The sequence below is a fragment of the Pezoporus flaviventris genome, unplaced genomic scaffold, assembly GCF_033815535.1.
Source record: "Pezoporus flaviventris isolate CSIRO_AGI_PZ_B2104156 unplaced genomic scaffold, CSIRO_AGI_Pfla_v1 ptg000002l, whole genome shotgun sequence".
Lineage (NCBI taxonomy): Eukaryota > Metazoa > Chordata > Aves > Psittaciformes > Psittacidae > Pezoporus > Pezoporus flaviventris.
In genome coordinates this window covers 26,279,910-26,301,625 of record NW_026892550.1, presented here as the reverse complement: position 1 = coordinate 26,301,625, position 21,716 = coordinate 26,279,910, and the positions used below count along the sequence as shown (strand labels likewise).

Genomic DNA, 21,716 nt, shown 5'->3' with positions numbered 1-21,716 from the left:
TACTCTGAGACAGAACAGAGCCACACACCTCCCTGATGCCAGGCACAGAAAGTACAAGAATAATGTATGATGAAAGCTGCTCAAATCCAGACACAAGGGTGCAAGTGCCTTGACATAGTGTGGAATGACCCCATTGTGCTGGAGACAGTGCAGCAGACACAGGGCTGCTAAAGTTATACCAGTGGAGTCCTTGGTCACATTCAGCGAGCTCCAGTGACAGCCCAATGAGGTTCCTCGCATCGTGAAACATTCCAGCAGCTACTTGCTAACACTAAATCACTGTAACTAGCAGCAACTGCTACAGCACCTTTCAAAGCTTTCACTAAGATTTCATGAGGCATCTAGTTTTATAATGCATTTCCAAGGATAAGCTGATGTTTGTGCTTTTAAAAAGCACAAGAGACCACTGTTCAGACTAAGCGCTTCCAGCCCAGCTAGCACTAGAGCAGTCAAATACACTCCTATGACTGGTAAAAAGCAGCACTTCACATGTAACTAAAATATAAACTTGGAAGCCACAGAGATTTGCTCTGCAACTTCACACTCACCTCTATGGCCACCACATCAAATAGCTTCATTTTGCTGTTGATCCCGATTGTTCTCCTACCAAAGCAGCTGTAAGCAGCACATATACCAGATGCCCAGTATGTTTCCAGGCTGTGGGAAAGATGAGGCTACAGTTTCTGGCTACAACGCTTGGCTCAAAAGAAGAAAGAAAAGAAAAAGAAATCCAACCACCAATAAAAAGCACAAACCCAAAACCCAACCCCACAACCCACAGCACCAAAGCAGCGCAGTGCCTCACCCAGTAATGAGCATGGGCCCTGACAGCAGCACTCTGCCTTCAGGCCAAGACATGAACATCCAGACCTGAAGCCTGAAATCGCAGCCTGTTTGTGTACCAGTGTGCACAACAGGCGTTGCGCTGCTGCAGTCTTCAGAGTGCGAGAAATGAGGCATTAAGGGGTTCTTCTGGCAGATTAGGGACTGCTCAGTTTGTGAGCTGCAAAGGTCACATCTGTAATGCTCCATATTACTTCAGCTTCAATGAAAGGCAGATTCATAGTGTTAGAAACCATATCTTCTATTTTACAAGAGTGCTGCTGAGTGAACCTTGGGGAGTTATTTAGGCCATTAGCTCAGAATCCACATCACTGAAAAGCAGAGAAAAGCATGGAAGCATAGAATCACAGAGGGGTTTGGGCTGGAAGGGACCTTAAAGCTCACCCAGTTCCAACCCTCACCATGGGCAGGGACACCTCACACTAGACCAGATTGCTCAAAGCCCCATCCAACCTGGCCTTGAAAGCTGCCAGGGATACAACAGCCACACTTTCTCTGGGCAACCTGTGCCAGTGCCTCACCACCCTCACAGTAAAGAACTTCTTCCCAATATCTAATCTAAATCTCCCCTCTGTCAGTTTAAAGCCATTCCCCCTTGTCCTGTCACTTCATGCCCTTGTCCTCCCCTCCAGGTTTCCTGTAGGCCCCCTTCAGGCACAGGGAGCAGCTTTAAGGTCTCCCTGGAGCCTTCTCTTCTCCAGGTTGAACAAGCTCAGCTCTCTCAGTCTGTTTCTGCAACCCACGCATCTTCAGTGCTTAACATTCTCAAAATCTTTATAACAGTGGCATTTATTGGTATCCAAAATAAATACAGCACTTTCCTCACCTGAAGGTAAACCTTTGTGGCAGGAATTACAGGAACCACCAAAAACAATACTGAAAATAGCTCAAAGAGAGACACTCTATTTTATTAATACTCTTCCAGATTACATTTCTATTCCTAAAAAGAAAACCAGGAACACATCTAAACCTAAGAATTCCATTATTGTTCAGTCCTGGGAATGGAACATTGTTAAGCTGGACCATTTTATTACTTTTCATATACTTTAATATTTCAAAATAAAATACAAAAGTCAAATAATACTAACGCCAGACAGATTGCATATTGACCATGGTAGGTTGTTAATTACCACACTTCTATTTCCTGATAAAAATCCCTGATTAAGAAGTTTTCCCTCTAAAGTAGGTTTATAAAATGCTCTGTTGGTGGCTCAGCCACTCAATGGTATCGGAACTGCTCCCAGGTTTCTTCTGGCTTAGATGATCCAGCCTTGGTGCACCCAGGAAACAGAGTCCTTGGAGGTGGGAGCCAGCAGCAGTTTGCTCCTTAACGCCTTCTGTTAAGCAACATGGAACAAGCCACAGCCTGCTTTGGGAAGCCTAAGAATCAGTTCTTGAAGAAACAGGGAAGGTGGCTGGGTGCAACAGAGGAAACCTCAACACAGAGTAGATCCTCAGATCTCAGCTGAGCCAGGCCCAGCAAGCAAGAAAACCACACACATCCCACCAGGGGAGCAGGCACCACAGAATAAACGAACCAGACAACAATCAGATCTCCTCTGCAGAAGCTGTCCATGAACGAGTCAGTCCCATGAATCATTTGCTATAAAAAGTTCAGTGTCTCACCTTCAGTGCTTGCTCAGCTACAATTCTGTACATTATATACAAAAATGCACAAGGATCGCTGCTTGGTGCTTCCAATCCTCGTTCCTCTGCAGTGATGAAAAAGTTTAAAAACCAGAGTCTGGACTTATAAATAGTGCAGAAAATGCAAATGCTAAGAAGACAATGCCTCCTATGATTGTCACTGAAAAGAAATGCAAACCAAAAAGAGATTAGAAACTGAGAGTTAAATATCTTCCATGACACATTACAGATTTATTTTGAATGCCAGATTCCCAAATAACCTTAGTTTAAAATTCATGCTGTAAATCACGGGCATTGCTTTATAGCTCAGTGTCAGGATGCCCACATGCCACCCCACTGTCTAACCGCATCTACAAGAATATATTCTGGTCTTTGGAAGGAGACTTTGGTTTATTCTTATTACTTTAGCTAGTATAAAATTGAGGTTGACACGTCCTGCTGAATATTTGGCTGTATGGGGGGGGAAATAAGATACAATATTCTCAGGCTGAAGGAAGCCAGCAGGTAAGGGTAACACACTAATGAGGGTGGTTTGTACAGTTCAGGTAACTATATTGAAAGAGACAGTATAAAAGATACTGTTTGCAATGGCCACGATGAGAGAGAGGGTAGGACAGTATTCCAGAAAAGCCCCACTGTGTATGTTCTCCTACTCTTCTCTAAACATAGGCTAGACAGCAACTTTGTCTAACCTAACAAGGCTAGTCCTGTGGCCAAAGATCCACACTGAGCTTATTAGGAGCATATTAGATCATTGTGAGATTTGCATTTTGTCACCAATATAGAATCATAGAATCGTTAGGGTTGGAAAGGACCTTAAGATCATCTAGTTCCAACCCCCCTGCCGTGGGCAGGGACACCTTACGCTAAACCATATCACCCAAGGCCTCGTCCAACCTGGTCTTGAACACTGCCAGGGATGGAGCATTCACAACCTCCCTGGGCAACCCATTCCAGTGCCTCACCACTCTAACAGGAAAGAATTTCCTTCTTATATCCAACCTGAACTTCCCCTGTTTAAGTTTTAATGCGTTACCCCTTGTCCTGTCACTACAGCCTCTAATGAAGAGTCCCTCTCCAGCATCCCTATAGGCCCCCTTCAGATACTGGATACCCTTGGCAAACAGACACCACAGGATGCATGTTTCACTTTTTGCGGTGAAGTTGGCTTTTAACAACCTCTGCAACAGCAGAACAAATATTCAGAATGAGCCTTTGTAGGAAGAAGCAGCTTCATAGAATCCTTCCTGGGAGCACATGACAGGATGGATAGCTGAAGCAAACTGCGACTTAATCTAAGGGAAAACCACCCAATATAACCTTACTGGTCATTCCTGTTACAGACAGCAGGTATGATAAAAAAAAAAACCAACAAATATTTGTGCCACACAGAGTAGATTTTAAAGCTTTTTATATAGCTGGCATAACTTGTGACTATGCAGTTGTCTTGCTCACCTGAAGGTCTGCACTCAATTGTAACAATTTCACTGTTGAACAATAAATACCAACTATCCAAAATACTGTATTTCCTTCCTCTGGTCTCCTGCAAGCCAGGTAATAGTGAAGCAAAACGTGCTTCACTGGCGCCCATCTTTAAACCTGGAGCTACAATACCTAAATCAGAGTCAGTGAACTGTTATGCTCAATTAATGCTGGACCCCTTAGATGCACCCACCCTGTGCAGGCTCAGCCGCTAGCTGGCAGGAGGGATAGAAGCCTTGGGGACAGTGCTGGGCACGCCCAGCAAGGGGAGCTCACTACGGGGAAGGGCACAGGGAGGCAGGATGGAATACACAGGCTCCGAAAAAAATAAGTTTTGGGGTTTTCCAAAAGGTTTGAGAAACACTGCTCCCAAGCACTTACAGTCATTCACACCACAGACATAACCAACATTAATGCACTGCTCTGACAGGAGTGAGCTTTCACTTACCAGTCCTAACCGATATTTTTTGCGCTATCATTCTCCCTCCAATAACTGCTAAACCAGTGCATAGGCAATGCCCCACTGTGCCTCCCACCGCCACGCCATAGGGGTCCTGAGGAAAAACACAGGAGGGCAACATTAGCATAACTGAAAACCCTCTAGTCCTATGACAACCTCCTGACATGAAGGAGCAACATCTGGGTTCCCTGGTTGCACAATGTCAAGTATGCAGGACTGACTCCCTGGTGTTTGCTCTGCTATCCATTGCTGCCTCAAAGGCCAGTAACAGTGTACACCTGCTAGTGAGACAGACTTAAACCTAAACCTGACTAGTACAGGAGCATATGGCATGTTTCAACCAAAAAGCATCTTCAAGTTGTTAAATACAGATCCAGAAATCACTCTGCTGTACTGAAACAATTACGCAACCTCTGGAGGGAAGGTGGCAGCTGTTCAGAAACACAAACATGCATCAGCTGGAAGAACACCAACCTCACTATAAAGGAAAATAAATCCGTAAGCTGTAAATGAAAGCTTTCAAGCTTTCAGCAGCTAAAACATTCCAAGTCCCATGTCCAGCTTCAGAAGCTTGTGTTCTATTCTCTGGCCCCCTGTCCCACTCATCCAGAGAGGGAAGCAGGAAAGAATGTAAGTACAGAGGGTAATAAACTGTTTTCAAATTTACTGTCAACAACAGCTTTCATATCACTGCACAGCAAGCAGCTACACGAAGAACTCTACTACGTGTAGAGTTTTCTCAGATCCACTTACAAATTACACATACATATTGAACGCCTCATAAAGGAGAGGACCTCAGCCTTAGACACAGAGAAGAGTCTTTTAATAACTGACAGCAAAAGCAAGATAGAAGCATGACTTTCTGCTATACAAAGATGAATGAAAGAAAGTACCGTTGGGTCCCCTGTACATTTATTAGCGAGACCTTTAGCTCCAAAAGGAAAAAAAAAGAGCTGCTGCCATCACATGAGGAATGCATGAAATTTCTAACAGACAGGTTGGAAGGCACAACACACCTGCCCCTAGGATTAGGGCCCAAAATTTCTGGAAATCCCCATTTCCTAACACACACCCCCCCACACCCCCTTCCTTTTCAGCTAACTGTACAGCCCCGTCAGCTGAGGGTGGATCTCACCCCATATCCCATATGCCCTGATAGGTAGCAAGCTATGATGGTTTCCCTTGGCATAATCTCCATAAGTGTGATCAGATCCAGCAGCTGAAGCAAAGCCAGTCTAGTAGGACACTACTGAGTTTCCTTTTCTACTTCCTTAAACAAAAGAACAAGTCTTATACACAGTAAACTAGTAAGGTATAAAATCAAGTTCTTCAGGACTGCCATCAGGACTTGATTCATGAAGACAGACTTAACTCATTCCACTGGTATATGTACTGAAACAACCAAATTATCACCCTTTTTTTCTCAAAAGGAGCTACATTTTGTTTGTTGTGACAGGACAGAGACACTACTCCATGAGCAGTCACAGAGGTTTGGGGTTTTTTCTTTTCTCTGAGGAATATATGGTCACAGCTGACTTACCACACTGCTCAAATATAATTTCTTTCCTCATAAGCATTTCTGTAATGCTCCTGCTATGTGTCTGTGAAGTACTCATATAAGGATTTAGCTGAATATATTATGAAACAAGGTAATATAAAACAGTCCCACAGATAAAATGGAAAAATATCTGGACTATAACCATTCACTGATTTTGAAAGCCAAGATCAAGATATATCTTCAAGCCATTTTTTGTAGTATTTGTTTTTATAGCACTTACACAAACACTTCACATGCTAAAGGCACAACATCCCTTGCAATTTTAGTTGCAATGTTTGACACTTCACAAAGAAGACCAGAGTCTGATGGATGCTCCATAATGGAACACCCAAAAAATGCAAACCAGAAGTTAAGCACCACCTGTGGAAAGATGGGCTTAAGCAGTATATAAAATCTGGCCAGAGGCAATAACAATTCCTCATTTTCCAAGATGGCACGTAACTGACTGAACAATGAGATTACCCTCTTATCCTGCTGTTCCCTGCCTTGTTAGCACTGAACATCTTCCCTACACTGCAATAGAGGCAAGAGGTTCCTTCAGATTACAGCCTCCTTCATTACACAGTCCTGATTTATCCCCAGGGAAGATCTGGAAGTACACTGAAAGAAGTGTGAGTCCTAGGGCAGACATGCAAATTATCTCACTGCATGAAAGAGCATAGGTAAGCTAATCATGTTTATTAAAAGGTTGCCTATACACCTTAATTTTCCTTTAAATACACATTCCAATCATCATGCTGAATACAATTTCATTCACAGTATTATCTACTGCACAGCAGTTTAAGGCTTTAGTTCTATAAAATGTACCATATTCACTTAGATTTTTAAGATGAGGTATTTTTTGATGAGCTTTAAGTTTGGTGGGATAAAGGTTTCTTTTTAAAGCTACTGTGTTAAAACTGTACAACCACACAGACCAAAGAAACATCTGTTCTGTAACACCTCTCAACACTAACAAAAAATTGTGTTCAGCTGCCTGATAGAAAACCAACTATTTCCAGAAATGCTTGTGCAGTCCCAGTCACATAACAACAGTTTTAATACTATACAGAGCTTCAGTGCATTTATTTTCAGGTCCTGGCACAGCTGTAACATTAAGTAAGGCACGGCAAGAAAGTAAGTGTGAAAATCTGATACCTCCTACCACAAGAGGATTTTGTCTCTCCCACTTCTCTGAGGGCAACCCAAAGAGAGCAAAAAGAAGAGCAGCATTCCACAACACTCACCTCTCTGGCGGCCAACACTATGGTTGTTAATTGGGAACGATCACCCCATTCTGCTAAAAATGTTAAAGTAAAAGCTTGGACAAAGATTGGAGAAATAAAATGGAGCCACTTCTTCTGAGGTATAGTGGTGCCTGGCCCTGATTCCACATCTCCTGGCCCATTTAACAGTTTAGTTCTCTGAAGCTGTGGAAGACAAGGGAAAAAAAAGCCAATCAATCAATCATAAGATTAGAAATATCATCTGAACACCACGAATGAAATACTTAAACAGTAAAGCTGCCCATTTAGTATCTGGAATGTTACTAGCCACTGACTGCTGCATTACCAATATTAGACACTATTTAAAAAACTAGCTACACGTACGCACACACACGTGTGCACATATATATACTTGTTATCACCTCTAACCTCCAGTTATTATCCATCTAGTGCTGCTTGCACTTATACAGCAGTTTCAGTAGGCACAACACATGGTTTATAGCCACAGATTTCCCCCTGTTGGGATCCCCCTCTTCCCAAGCAGTGGCTCTCACACTAGGATTTGGTAAAATTAGCGAAAACAAAAGCCCCAAAACTCAAAAGAAATAAGATTAATAATACTCCACACTACTGCTTAGAAGTGGGCCAGTGTATTTAGAAAGTTACTATAACAGAGAATTTGCTGCAACACTACAAATCTCAGCATTCAACTGCCTGCCCATAAAAAGAAATGAAAAGCAGAGGTAAGAGTAAACTGCTCACGTCCTCTCTGCTAACGCATCAAGGAATAAATAAAAATACCCACCCCACCCTATACAAAAAGTCTCTTTTCTCCTGAAAAGCCAGGCTTGCCATGGAACTGGAATCACCTGCTGAAACAGCCTCCAGGGCCCACTTCTGTCCCATTTACTACCCATTTTCTGTGTCAAATTATCAACTGCAGACACAGCTGAACACCCTAAACGTGACAGTGCCATTCTGTAGCTTAATGGCTATAACTGTTTCATCAGCCAGAATTCACAGAAAGCTTATGACTTACTTCCTCATCTTTCTTTTTAATTTCTGCTTGAACTTCCTCCAGCTCTTCCTGACCCTCATCTGGACTCATTTTCAAGCCCTCCCGAAGCATCCGAATGCCAAAAATTGCAAACAGTGCCGTTGAAACATAGTACGTATACACACGAGGAATAACCGTGGTAGCATAGCCAAACAAAACTGAAAAGAAAACAAACGTGTCATTTAAAAAAAATAAGCATAAGGATCATAATTGTTTTTCCCACATCTAAAAAATGCTTGCTATCAAAGTTTGTAATTCAGATATCCACTGATAAATAAATACTGCATCTTTTGTTGGGTTTATATAAGTTTCTTCCCCTGCTCTAAGACTACAACACTTTAGAAATCCCGACCATTACTGGTCATGCCAGAGACTGAAGACCATCAACATGAAAAAAGGCACACCAGGCAAAGTTGATGTGCTGCTATTCCAAAGAGTCAGTGCTGCTATTCCAAAGAGTCAGTCCCAGCAACATTATCATTCCCATCAAGGACTACGTAAGTCCCGCCTTCCTCCAAGCGTGCCATGAAACTATCATCTGTAAACATATTAAATTAGTCATGGCGTATAGCAGTGTATACCAGTATACCATTTTCTTTATATGGCTACATGTTAGACAGCATCTCTTCCCAATCTTTTTATTTACCTGATAAAATTAGGATAAGGTTTTCTACAAGTTAAGTCTACTAGTCGTATTCACAAATCATCCAGCTGCATGAATCTGTGTCTGTCTTCTTTTGCCAAGTGGAAATACTTGCATGTTACTATTCCCATCTCTCCCATACTCCCCACAAGCACACAACGTGACCAACTTTGATCTTCTTTTAAGTTAAAAGCACTGATCCCACTCAAAGACCAAAAAGCTATCTCCATGGTTCACCTACTGTTATGGGTATTGAAGGCAATCAAACTAAGCCAAAACTAGTTCTCAAACAGGAACAAAACAAAGTACTTACTTCTTCACAAAGTAAGACTACTTACCATTTTTCTGGCAAAAACGGCCTGCATAAGCAAGAAGAAATTAAAACTCCACATCTAACCTTCGAGGCTGCTTGGCCCATGCACTCACAACTGTCTCTATTTTATTCCACATGCAATTAGCTAAAAGGAAGCCTATGATCTTAAGGTCCTTTACAACCCTAACTATTCTATGATTCTATATTACCATGTGTGATTTCTTGCGTACACAGTTAGAAAACGCGCTTAAGTTACTACATAATCTGGACATTAATTCACACATCCACTACCAAAAGTAAGACTATGAGACCAAAATTGATCAAGTTATGCTATTAGCAAACACAACACATACATATATGAATAACAGTATTAGTTGCACAGCTAAATAAACCAGAAGGAGTTAAACTAAACTTCTTTTTGAAGACTGAAAACACTAAAGTAAAGCAATGCAAGAAACTATACAAAAAGATTTTTTTAGCATTACTTGCATATAGAAGCACAGACACAATGAAATAAGCAGAACAGCAAGGCAGCTTATTTTGACAAGCACAGCTTGAAAAAAACCACCCCAAGTAGTGACTACTTGGAGTGAGTTTAAGTGAGCATATTTTCATGAAATCAAAGTGGGCAAACCCCCCAGGAATTTCCAGACACAGCTTGTACAAAACAAGCAGTCGGGAGGGGAAGGGGGGAAAGGCTCCTTTCTGAGAAGGAAGAAATAGTTGGGTACCTATAAACCAGAGGAAAAAGCAGAAAACAAAGCTTTTATGAAAAAGCATCAAGAAAGATTTGAAGAAAGTATAGAAAAAGGGAGAGCCATAATGGGCAGGAGGAAAAGAGATCACATGATTTACGGACTAGCACGTTGCCTGTGGTACTAAATAACTTTAAATGAAGCAAGCAGTGCAGAAGTAGATGAAGATTCAAAGACTTATACTAAGTGAGTAACAGAAGAAACTCATACAATGCTATCATTACACACAGTGCACATGAAGCTGCTCCAAGACTGCAATAATTGCAGCAGTATACATAATGATAGCTACACACCCAAACACATTCACAGAAGCACTTGCCAAGAAGTCGGAAGCCAGTTAACTGGCCATCTCCACAAACACTATTTTAATTATTCAGACACCAGCACATACACAATAAAATTTATGCCGCATCTGATGTACCTGAAGGCTGCTCTATTTTATGATCACAGCTAGGTAAGTACCCAGAGCTACAGGTTCCTCAAGTGCCACCTGACACCTCACTTCCCCCTCAGTTCTTGGATCTGTCAGTACCACCCATCCCAAAGGACTGTGGCAGAATCTTCCACCTAAGCAGCTCCCAGCACAAATCCAAGCAACTACACATACAGGGATATAAGTCAGACAAGGGAAATTTGTCATCATATTAAGAATCTTTTGCCTGAGGGGGAAAACCAGAAGTCACTCCTACATTTCCTTTAGGCACACCAATTTAGCAGGAGCTAAAAATTAACAGAAACCAGTGGCCCCAGAATCAAGGAAGTGCTTAAGCTCCCACTCCTATTCCTCTTTCTTACTCTCATACTGATGTCTAGGGAGCACAAACACCTCATTAGACATAACAGCCTAAATATTCAATCTGAGCCATGGTCTCCAGGAAAAGCTTTACACTCTCCTAAAACCAGAAAAGTGCATATACCTACTACCTTCACTTTAACTTCAATTAAGATTTACTGATAAACGTGTACCCAACACAGTTTGAGAGATGAAACAAAGAAAAAGAGTGCTAACCTGATAAACATGTCATCAGTCCCAAGGCAAGCATAGCACCAGCCAGTACAGTCAAACGGTTGTACCGCATTGCCATGATGGCTGCAATGAAGAAGGTCTTATCCCCCAGTTCTGACACGATGATGACCGATATAGCAGCCACAAATGCATGAATAAAGCCCAAATTAGTCTTGTCAGGTGACTCTTCATTGACAATGTGAACTGGAGCAACCAGCGAGGACCCCTTCTGTAGGGGAGGGGGAAACAACAAAAAACCCACCAGTTAATTAATAGGCTGCATAGTCTGCAAAGTTCAGAGACTCATATCTCTCCTGTCATACCACACTGGGTAGTGTGACATTTTAAGTACACACCTCTCATGCAGAACTAACCATCATTAACTAGTTACTGGCTGCAACCTACCTCAAATTGCTACTTAGGCACTTTGCAAGCAGAGCAGGTCACGCACTGCTGATTAAAACAGTACTTCACCATGCACACTATTACCAGGAGAACCACTATTACAACAAAACACGGGGAAAGCTGCTTTAGTTCAGTTCTAATATTGCTGTCTTCAGAACGCCTGGCTGTTTACTTTATCACCTTAACCAAGCAAGCAGTTTTCAGGTATAAGTACTGAGAATTAAACTCTTCAACCTACAACTGGGTGACAATGGTTAACTTAAGAGAAATACAAAGTACTCTCAAAACCTGTTAGAATCATTTTCTTCCCTCACACAATCTTGCATCTCAGCCACGTTAAAATTTTGTGCAGGTTTTCATTAGTGGTTTTGTTTGTTTTTTTTTTTTACACGCACTACGTTCATAGAAAACTAGCTTTAAGGCTTTCAGGGGTCAAACCTGACTGGCACATTCCCTATGTCACTTACCAAAGTGTTTACTTTTACAGAGGCTAAGATATCTACCATCAAAAGCAAGACCCAGAACAAGGAAGCTGGTGTTCCCATGCTTGACCAGAGATGGCTAAACCAGCTTCGTTCAGCACGTCTACCAGCAAAGCAGATTACAACGTGTTTTAACATGGTGACTTCGCAGCGTTCCGCGTCTTAGGAGTGCTGCAAGTTTTTGGGTTGGGTATTTAAATTTCCATGCTCTATGTAATACACAGCAGCTTCCCAGAGTTCCTTCACCTTTAGGAGTGATGTAAATTTGGGGGTTTGATATTTAAAACCTGACATTCTCTATATGCCACATCAAGCCATATATTAGTGATTTTTCCACACCCTGCGTGTTCACCTGCCACCAGAATGTCCTAACCAAAAACACCATTCGAAAAGTTTTAACGTCAAGAAATTAACCTTACATATTCAGGAAAACCTGGCAGGCTTTGAGTCACATCAAAGCTTGCTTTCACCTGCTTCTGTGAGGAAAACCGGTAAAGGTCGGTTCCCCTCCTCCTCCTCCCCAGCATGCAAGCAAGGAGGGCACAAAATACTTACCTGGTGAAAACAACACTAGCCCATTTTTCGTGTCGGACCTAAATTCCCTATTTTTGTGTTAAAGGGCGGGAAAGCAGGAGTCCCACGGCTTTCCACAGGGGAAGCGCCCTGCAGGCCGGGCCCGCCCCGCCTGCTGCGCTGCCGCGGGGGCTGACCTGACGGCCCGGGGCCCGGCTGAAGGCGGGGGGGTTCCGCAGGCGGCCGGCACGGCCCGTCCCGTCTCCGCCTCACCTCAGCTCGCGGCTCGGCTCCCTGCGCCGCGGGCGGTGGCGGCGGCTCCTTCTTCCTGCCGGGCTCTTCCTCCGGAGCGGCGCGCAGCCCCGCCGGGGCCAGGAGCAGCAGAGCGGCCGCCAACAGCAGCGCGGCGGCCCGTGGGAGCGGGGTCGGCGGCGCGGCCATGGCGGCCGAGCGCGGCGGTGCGGGGGGGTCGAGGGGGCACGCGCACCGCACGAGGCCCCTTTAAAGGCGCCGCGTCATCACCCTGCCCGCAACGTCCCGACCGCGCGGCACCGCAACCGTCCCCAGCCGCTTCCTGCAGCGGCCCGGCGCGGAGGGGCGGGACCCTGCGCGCCGATTGGCTGCGGCAGCCGCTGACGGACGCCCCGCCCTCCGGCCCGCCCGAGCCGCCGGAGGACCCCGGCCCGTCACGGCCCCTGTGGGCCTGGGGCCGCTGAGGTGGGCTCACCGCGGTGGCTTCTACCCCCTTCGCTGGCTCTCGGCGCCAGGGGGGCCCGGGCATAGCGGCCGTGCCGCTTTCCCGGGCGATTCCAGGCGCGCGTCCTTCCCTCCGTTCGGAGTTGCCTGCGGGCAGGAAAGCGCGCTGAGAGACGGGAAGGAAAAATAGCTGCACAGAAATGGCCTGGGCTCATCCAGGTGTCTAAATGCCCCAGTACAAAGCAATGCTTTGGGTGTCTGTGAGCCTGATGCTCTCTCTCCCCGGGGCAAGGCCAGGACCATGCTGCCCAGGACGCAACTGACTGCCCAGTAAACGGGATGAAGAACGCCAGTAGAACAGGAGATGATTGGAGGCAGGTGAATTGCTAAAAATAAACCCCAATATGGAAAGAAGCCCTCCCCAGGGCTGTTTATGCTGCACAGTGAATTGAAGCTATGGAGTTGAGGGAGAGAGGGGCACAAGAGCCAAGAGAGGCCCATTCACAGCATTCTGTGAAAAGTAACTGCTCATGTTTTGCAAATACACCGCTCAATTTTGAAAAACTACATGGAACAGAATGTGTAATGAACTGGTTTAATTAGATAATTCATTTGATATACTTTAGTATATAAAAATTCTTCTCATATACAAAATAATACACGCATGCAAGTAGAAAACCTGCTGAAACACCATCCATATACTACATCATGCAAACAGATTCCGTATCATGAAAAGCACCGAAATATTCACTGATTAAGTGCAAAGAAACCCTGCGCTGAACAACATCATGTCCCCAGTAAAGAACTTCTTTGCACCACTTGTCAGGTACTGTTTTCTGTGTGTTCTTTGCCTCAGCAGTTCAATACATCTGCTCTCCCAGGCTGTTTAAAAAACAGTGAAGTCATGGGTATGGTCATTGCGCATAACTGCCGCCTCTAACACACCAGGGATTCCAATAACCCATTAAAAGGATAGCAACCATAACCAGGAACCTTACTTATCTGCAAATTCTCTTTTACTGTCTCTCTAAAGAGCACCTTCTATGATTTTTCCAGTTTAGGAACAAACAGGTTTTCAGTAATGAACAAAAACACTTCAGTGCAAAAGAGAGAACACAGAGAATGGGTCTGTTTATCTCCACTGCTTAGCATGAGTCATTCCTCCACCGCGGCTTTCTCCACTGGTTTCTGTGCTTGCAGTTATAAAGCAGTGGCTGGTTTTAATTATCAACAGGGAAGCATAGAAAGAGACACAATTTGCCTCCCTCTGAAGTGATTCAGAAGAAGAAAAGAGATTAGGAAAAAATATGCTTAAATACTAAGCAAGACATGAAATACAGTGGTTCACATTATTCCCTGCACCCTTCTTTCACAACAGTTTTCACATATATGTATTTGGGCTTGCTGCACAACAGCAAGTGTTTTACGCATAAGATACCATTATAAAACTGAAAAGAGACAATTAGCACTTCTTGAGTTTAAAATAAGGTCCTTGGTAAATTTATTTTAGCTCTTTTGATAAGCAGAGACCTTACATTTCCCCACCTAAATTGGTAATGTGGATGAGATTTTAAGCTAGAACTAGAGAAAATGTGCAATTTTACCTTGGCTTTAGCAAGCCATACATCTCTTATTCCTTTAGAGGAAACATTTCCCAGTTTGTACTAAAGATATTTTAGAAGAAATATTCTAGAAAACAAATGGTATAAATGCTTTTCGATGCTTTGGGTAGGAGCTAAAGTTTTTCTGATAGAACTCGTGACACAAAACCGCGGCCAGTGCCTGGTTAAAAAGAACATACATCACTACACACCACCATGTCACATTGTGAAGTCCAAGCGTGATGGCCATAGATACATATATAAGGACCTCTGCAAAATAGTGAGGGCAAGAAACTCTTTCAAACCAGTCTCCAAAAGGTACACTGTGGTTCAGACTTACAACCTTTCCTGCAAGCAAACAGAAATTAGTGGAGAAAAACATGCATTAAAGAAACCTTTCTCTTCTCACAATTACAGAACAACATGCTCATTAAAGTTATCATCATCATCCACCTCCATCTGATCTGGCAGCTTTGTGTTTCCTAATGAAATAAGATGCCATCTCTGGCTGTTTGCACAGAGTAAGGAAACCTATTTTTAGCTCACATGGAGACAGAAGTGAGGTCCTCAAGGAACGGCACAAGTCCTAAGCATTAGCATGTGTCTGCCCTTAGGGTACTAGAAGCCAGACCTTCATTTTAAGTTCTACAGAACTATATATACTGACACACCCAACCCTCATTAGCCATCTGATCTCTTTTCCAAATAGCCTCATTTGATCTACTGAAAGTTTTCTAGAGAACACCACACTACAGGAACTGAAAAATACTCATGCTATAAGATACTAGAAGCTATAGAAGCCTGCTGAAACAAACAGGGGAGAATGACCTAAGTAAATGATTGGCAGAAATGAAACATCTTACCCGATTTACTTTTTCTAAGATTAGCTAGAATCACAAGGCATCTGTGTTGGTGAAGAGAGGCCCAAATATACATTGTAACTCCTATGATGTGATACCAGCAGATCTGCGCAGAAAACTCTTTTCCTGAAAAAGATGTTTCAGTAATATCTGGCCAGGAAATACTTTCCCAAGCATCATCCCCAAACATTGCAGATATTTTTTAAATGTTACCACCTTACAAAATTCTACTAGTGGGCCTCTAATCCCTTAAAAGATGCTTCTAAATCCTGCATTTATGCAGGCTGGTAGTTAATTTCTTTTAACCGCTTTATACCAAAAGTATCTTGGGTTTAATCCAGTGGCTTAAGGTACAGAATGACATACAACTGGGGCAGTGGGGGAACATTTCACTGGGGAAAATATTTGTACATGTGAAGCACATAATTGATTGTGTAAGACCTCAATATTCAACACTGTAATTCTTATGACCCTAATTAAAGATGTTGCCATGGCTCAGGTCAACATGTAAGTACACAGCTGTTTGTCTTGTTCACCGTGAGATGTATACATAGGTACACCTACACACCACATGTGCACACAGAGAGAGTAACCATTTATGCCTTAAAAAAAAAAAAAGTTAACTGTATTAAGGATGATTCCCAATGTACAAGCCAATGCATTATCTCTTAAGAATCCATAAGATGTGAAAAGTATAAGACAGGTCCAGAAAGAAAAAGGCTTTATCTACACAAAGGAGATCTGAAGGTTCTTTAAATAAAATGACTGGATTAAATTAGAGCTGATGTGGTTGAAGTGATTAAAAGTTTCACTGAAGCTACATACCTGGTAGTGACTACCTAACAAAAATTAGTCATAGAAGAGCTACAACCAGCTCATGGTTCATCCATGCAGGGGAACAGCAGCTCAATTGTGAGAATCAGTGAAATGTTTTGGCAGAAACAAGTAATGTAATTCAAATTTCTGCTGTATTAACGGAGACATTACGGTACTGAGAGAAAGAAAAGCCTGACCGATGCAAAGCAGAGCAGTGGCGAGTTCTCAGTGGAAAACAAAGGATGTGGCTAAGACAGCCTTGCAGACTCACCTTTCAGGAAAGCTTACAGCAAAAACCAAACCCCACTTTGAGACATGAAGTTGTGCAGTGACCTATTACTGTCCTTCATAAAAAAGATACATCTCAATGCAAAACTGATTTGATCCTGAAATGTAATGATCCTGAAAGTACTCACCTGAGATACCTGTCAGGAAACAACTGTGATGGTTAATATGTGTGTGTCAGTGTCTCTGTTTGTGTATAATGGCTGGTTGATTTATGTGATAATGTAGTTACTTTGAACAATGCCAGTAAGTATTTTTACATGTCATCAGTTAACATATTTCTTCACACAAGCAGCCCTCTACAAAACCATTTTGTCACGATGGAAACAAATGGGAGCAAAACTACATCTCTGGTAATAATTAAGCAGGCACTTACCATTCCTGATATTAGTAGGCACTTGACATAGCACAGTTGAGCCAATGGCAATGTAGTAAGCAAGTCCAAAGCAATACTGCACGATATGAATGACACCATTAGAAAACACACTGGTCCAGAGGCATTCTGCAAGTCTTCGACAGCTATGCAGCCAAAGCAGCAGGAGAACCATGAACACAGAGAAATGCTGGACATCTGCTTGCAGATAAAAAATAGCATCTTTGAGACAGATAGGAACAATTTAAACCCGAGAGTGGCTCAAAAAGGCTATTTTTTTTTCCCCTCCCCACAGCAAATTTTTTCCCTCTTTTTAAATTAACTGAGCACTGGAGGAAAAAATCTGTACATGTGAAGCACTCCTGACCACAGCAAGATTACTTCTAGAAGGTGCTAATGGCCCTTTCTGCTAAAAGGACTCCTGAAACCCATCATGTCCATAAACTAGAATGATTTCTACCTTGAATAATGACAAAGGGACTTGGTATTCCAGGAAAGTCACTTGGTCATTTGGAGCCTAGCTTAAAAACAGTTGATGAAGGAGCACTTGAAGAATACACAGGATGGTAGTGCAACTTTCTCATATTTATACAGCTGCATTGTAATAGCTAGAATACTTGCCCACGTCTTCACTCTGAGAATCTCTGCCAAGTGCATGGTGCATGTGCTGAATCCATGATGGGAGTGACCCTCCAAGGAACTCAGCTTGGAAAAGCTGTATCAGCAGAAAGCCGTTCCAGAGCACAGAAACCACATAAAAGTGAGTAAACCACCTGCAGGAAGACAAAGGGTCTTCATTAATGTTCTCACTGTTCCTCAGTTGGAAATGTAACTGCAGGACATGCTTGCCTGATAGTCCACACATTAGTAAACAGAGAAGCTGGGATGCCAGTGGTATCAACCAGGAATAACCCTAACACCTTCTCCCAGCAAAATGCTGTCTGGAATAACCTCTAATTTAGCTTACCTTACTAACCAGAGCTGTACTGAAGAGGAGAAAGTGTAAGCCACATATTGCAAAGATGTTCCTCAATACTTACAACTCATCATGATGTGCACAACTTTTTCTTCATAAATTACACCACCGAAAGAACATCCAAATTAATTTTCTGGGCATTTCTAGGCTGTTGTGCCTAGCAACACTCCCACTTTGCTCCCTTCCAGTGGAAGCATTACATGATGTGTTAAACTTCTTAAGTGACAAACACAGACAGAAAAAGGCACCCAGAGGTAATTGCTCAGCTGTACACAAAAAAAAAACTTATCCTTGTGCAAATTAAAGTTCTGCAACAATCATGTAGAAAAAATGAAGAGACCACTCATACCACTGGGTGATGACAAGGCAAGACCATGTTTTTTTAAGAAAAAGAATGCCCCAACCCCATAATGCACTTATGAAAGCACATTATGCATTACTGAAATGGAAGACCTTACAGTCAAGACAGGTAACTGGATGAAATAATTTCGTATTGACATATGACATCCTGCTCAAACTAGGTGATCCTTTTGCTTTTAAAACTAGAAGTCCTTCTCACTATGAATAAAAATCAGGATATGTGCCATGAGAAGATGCTGATGGCCTTGTCTTGACAACTATTGGTACAAAACTAGGATATGAATGTAGAGTAAGAGAATACTATATTTTTCTGGAATACACAAACTGTTCTTTTGAGGGAGTGTAAGGGTAAAACTCTTGCCTGGTGAAACCAAACAAAGTGACCAACTCCCAAAGCAGCTCACATATCTCTCAACAGCAATACTGAGACCAAGTCAGAACCAACGAGGTAGAGAGCATCCCTGCATGCTCTGGAGTTCCTTGCTCATTAGCAGTTGGTAGCTCCTTCAAGACAACCACTTCTCCTCCTTGGTTCCTCCTCCTACCAAGCAGGGACAGCAACATTTGCTCTGCTGATTTGCAACAGCAGAAGTAAAATCTAGCCCCTCTCCCTCATTTTCTGCTTAGAAGACAAACAGAACTTGTATACTGATAAAAACTCATCGCTGCCTCCAAGTTTCAAGCCCCTTCCCTGCTGTCCTGTTATTCAGTAGACTTCTGTCACATCGCTCACCGGAGAAATTTCTCCACATGCACTGCTTTTTGCTACCAGCACACAAAGAGCCCTGCCATCTTAGCAGAGACAGGCCCTGTGAGCTTTCGCAATCCCAACTACACTGGCAATGTATCTGACATACAGAGCAATCCAGCACCCCAGTAAGTATACGGATCATCCCCTAAGGAGAGGAATGTTCACTGTTTTCCAAACCAGCACAACATCTGACAAGATGGAATGGCAAAGTTAAAACAAGCCCAGGCCAGTGAAAACACAATGCTTGTTTGGAAACAGGATGCAGATGAATGGAAACAGAAAATGCCTCAATGGTTTTCTTTGGGATTATCTCAGCTAGCAGAGTTGCGGGTGCACTACTCAAGTAACAGAACTTCTTTGTAGATGTTGAGAGGTCAAGACCAATTCCCTGAAAAAGCACATTCTTCAGACACTATCTTCCCTCAGAAGGGCTGATGGGAAATTTCTGTTCAAGAAAGGTCAACTCAAATGAGAATCTACCTTAAGAATGTGGCACTTCACAGTATGCTGCAATTAAGATTAAACCTTTACTAACCCTTATTTTTACTAAGGGTATTGCAGAACTTAAACACGTCTCCTGTAGTTTCCGTAACTGACACCTACTAACCAAGATTCTGCATTACAACCTTTCCATGAATAACATGCTTTGTCACAAATTTCCCCTCCTCCCCCCATTTGATCTGAAAGCTATGTACATCAAATGTGTCAATGATAACAAGATTGTTACATTAGGATCGATCAGATTGTCTGGTTAAGTAGCGTCACAGGTCCTTGTCCTGCTGGCCTTGCAAGATCCTGTTGTGCCTACGTTCAAGTCAAATGCTAGTTCTAGTCATGAATTTCTACTGATCAAAGATGATTAAATCCCAGTAACATTTAAAAAGCTGGAAACTGTTTGGGTTTGTTTTTTCCACCCACATCTTTTCCCTCTTTCATCCTATTAAGAGATGTGTCTGGATAACACAGCAGTTCTTTTGCCTTATCACTCAGGGTCCAGATCGTTATGTTAACACTAAGTATCCTAAGTCATGTTTTAAAAAAAAACCTTGAAGGGAGAAGATGATGACTGAGAACAGGTTTAAGACAGTAAACCTGCAGCGTACCTCCACAGTTACACTCGGGAATCCATATTCCCAGGTTCCAGAGCAGAGTCTTGCAGGAAGGTTTGTTTTGCATATAATGCATGAGACTGGGATTGAAGGGATTTTGTTCCAGTTTGGAATTTATGGATTCTGTATAATCGCAGCCTCTATACTATATAAATCCAGAGTAACAGTTCTGCAAAATAAATGAGCCCAGAGGCAACTCTGTAAAAACACACGTTGCTATTTATATTCTATGTTTTCAGAGGAACTACATGAAACGCACACCGAGTTACTCCCATGCTGCTGGTGCACAGGGCACGCAACAGCCAAGGCGCAAATGGCGGCCGGCAGCCGCCCCTCACCTCACCTCTTGGGCACCTGGAGGAGGCGCAGCCAGGCCGGGTGCTGCCCGTAGCCGCCCTTCGTCTTCCCGTAGCGAATAAGATCTTGGAAGAGGCCAGACACGCCGCCGAAGCCGGTCAGCCAAGCTGGGGCCCGCCGCAGCAGCACCAGCGCCGCCAGGAAGGCGGCAGCGAGTAGGGTCCAGGCAGCGCCCAGCACCGCCGGCACGGCCCCAGACCCGGTCATGGCCCCGCTCCGCTCCGCCCACCGCTGCGGAGGGAGGCCGGGGCCTGGCGGCGGCGGCGGCTCTCCTTCCTCTTGCTCAAGGGGGAAGCGCGTCCCGCCAGCCGGGGGCGGTGGGGGCCTGGGGATCGAAGGGACCAGGAGCGAAGGAGCGATGCTGTGTCCCTGCAGCTGCCGCCCAGGGCAGCGCGGGGGAGCTGTGTGAATGGCGTTACCGTGTACGTTTGCGCTGTTTCCATCACAGCTTTTCGGTTAGATTCAGAGGCGTGCAGAAAGCCGCCGCAGGATTAACAGCGCTGCGGAGAGACACACGTACGAGTTAGGCCTGTCCTCCGGTAACCCGGGAACCACTTCCCTGCGGCTGCCTGTAATCTAATCGAGTTCCCGCTTCAAGACTTCTCTCAGTTCCGTGCTACCTGTCAGTCATCTCCTTCATGTTACATATATTTGGGTCCCATATTCAGAATTTTACTCTAATAATATTACAGGTTTTGTCACTAAAAGAAAGGAAAGCCTTTCTTTGCTTCTCTTTTGCTCTGAGAAACCAAGAAGCCAAACTGGCTTGGCACTCGAGGGAGACGGTTCCCTCGACCCCATGTGGATCAACCCTTCCCTTCCTAAGAGAAACCTCAGTGTTACTTGGCAGGCATTCAGCTGTTGTTTGTCTGACCAGATGTTAGTGAATCGCTTATCAGACTCGCTGCCTCCAAGAAGATATTGAAAGGCATTTCAAGCTTTTCTCAGAGTATATAAGAAAAGTAATGTTATTTTGGCATGTATGACAGTTAATCCATATTGTCAGTGGATGCTGCAGAGCAGCACGTGCTCATCTTAAACACTCATGGTATCAATAACATTGCTTTGGAAAAAATCATTGGAGTTCACATTTTCTGCTAAAGCATGTGTTGGTAGCTTTCAGTTATATCTGTGTAATGAGTTATAATAAACATTTTCAAGTC

General features: G+C 43.5%; 2 protein-coding genes across 2 annotated transcripts; both read right to left on the bottom strand.

Moving 5' to 3' along the window:
- Positions 1-1,730: 1,730 nt before the first annotated feature.
- TMEM165 (transmembrane protein 165) lies at positions 1,731-12,960 on the bottom strand. The gene is made up of 6 exons (XM_061472836.1): positions 12,643-12,960; positions 10,973-11,198; positions 8,235-8,410; positions 7,217-7,399; positions 4,421-4,526; positions 1,731-2,650 (listed from the first exon to the last, which is right to left on the bottom strand). Exons 1-6 carry the CDS (start codon positions 12,808-12,810, stop codon positions 2,574-2,576), a joined length of 936 nt encoding a protein of 311 aa, XP_061328820.1. The 5' UTR covers positions 12,811-12,960; the 3' UTR covers positions 1,731-2,573.
- Positions 12,961-13,644: 684 nt separating this feature from the next.
- SRD5A3 (steroid 5 alpha-reductase 3) lies at positions 13,645-21,339 on the bottom strand. Its single transcript, XM_061472611.1, is given in 7 exon segments — positions 13,645-15,014; positions 15,530-15,652; positions 17,004-17,198; positions 17,622-17,773; positions 20,540-20,890; positions 20,892-20,953; positions 20,955-21,339. Coding segments are annotated over 7 exon segments (1,185 nt in total). The 5' UTR covers positions 20,997-21,339; the 3' UTR covers positions 13,645-14,754.
- Positions 21,340-21,716: the final 377 nt, after the last annotated feature.

What these genes read in the sequence shown, in the direction of transcription:
- TMEM165 (XM_061472836.1), bottom strand. Translation starts at nt 12,810, where the DNA reads ATGGCCGCGCCGCCGACCCCGCTCCCACGGGCCGCCGCGCTGCTGTTG. An exon ending in TAGTGTTGGCCGCCAGAGAG is followed by an intron (nt 4,527 to 7,216) that starts GTGAGTGTTGTG and finishes GTTTTTCCTCAG; the next exon opens with GACCCCTATGGCGTGGCGGT. An exon ending in AAAAATATCGGTTAGGACTG is followed by an intron (nt 2,651 to 4,420) that starts GTAAGTGAAAGC and finishes ATTTCTTTTCAG; the next exon opens with TGACAATCATAGGAGGCATT.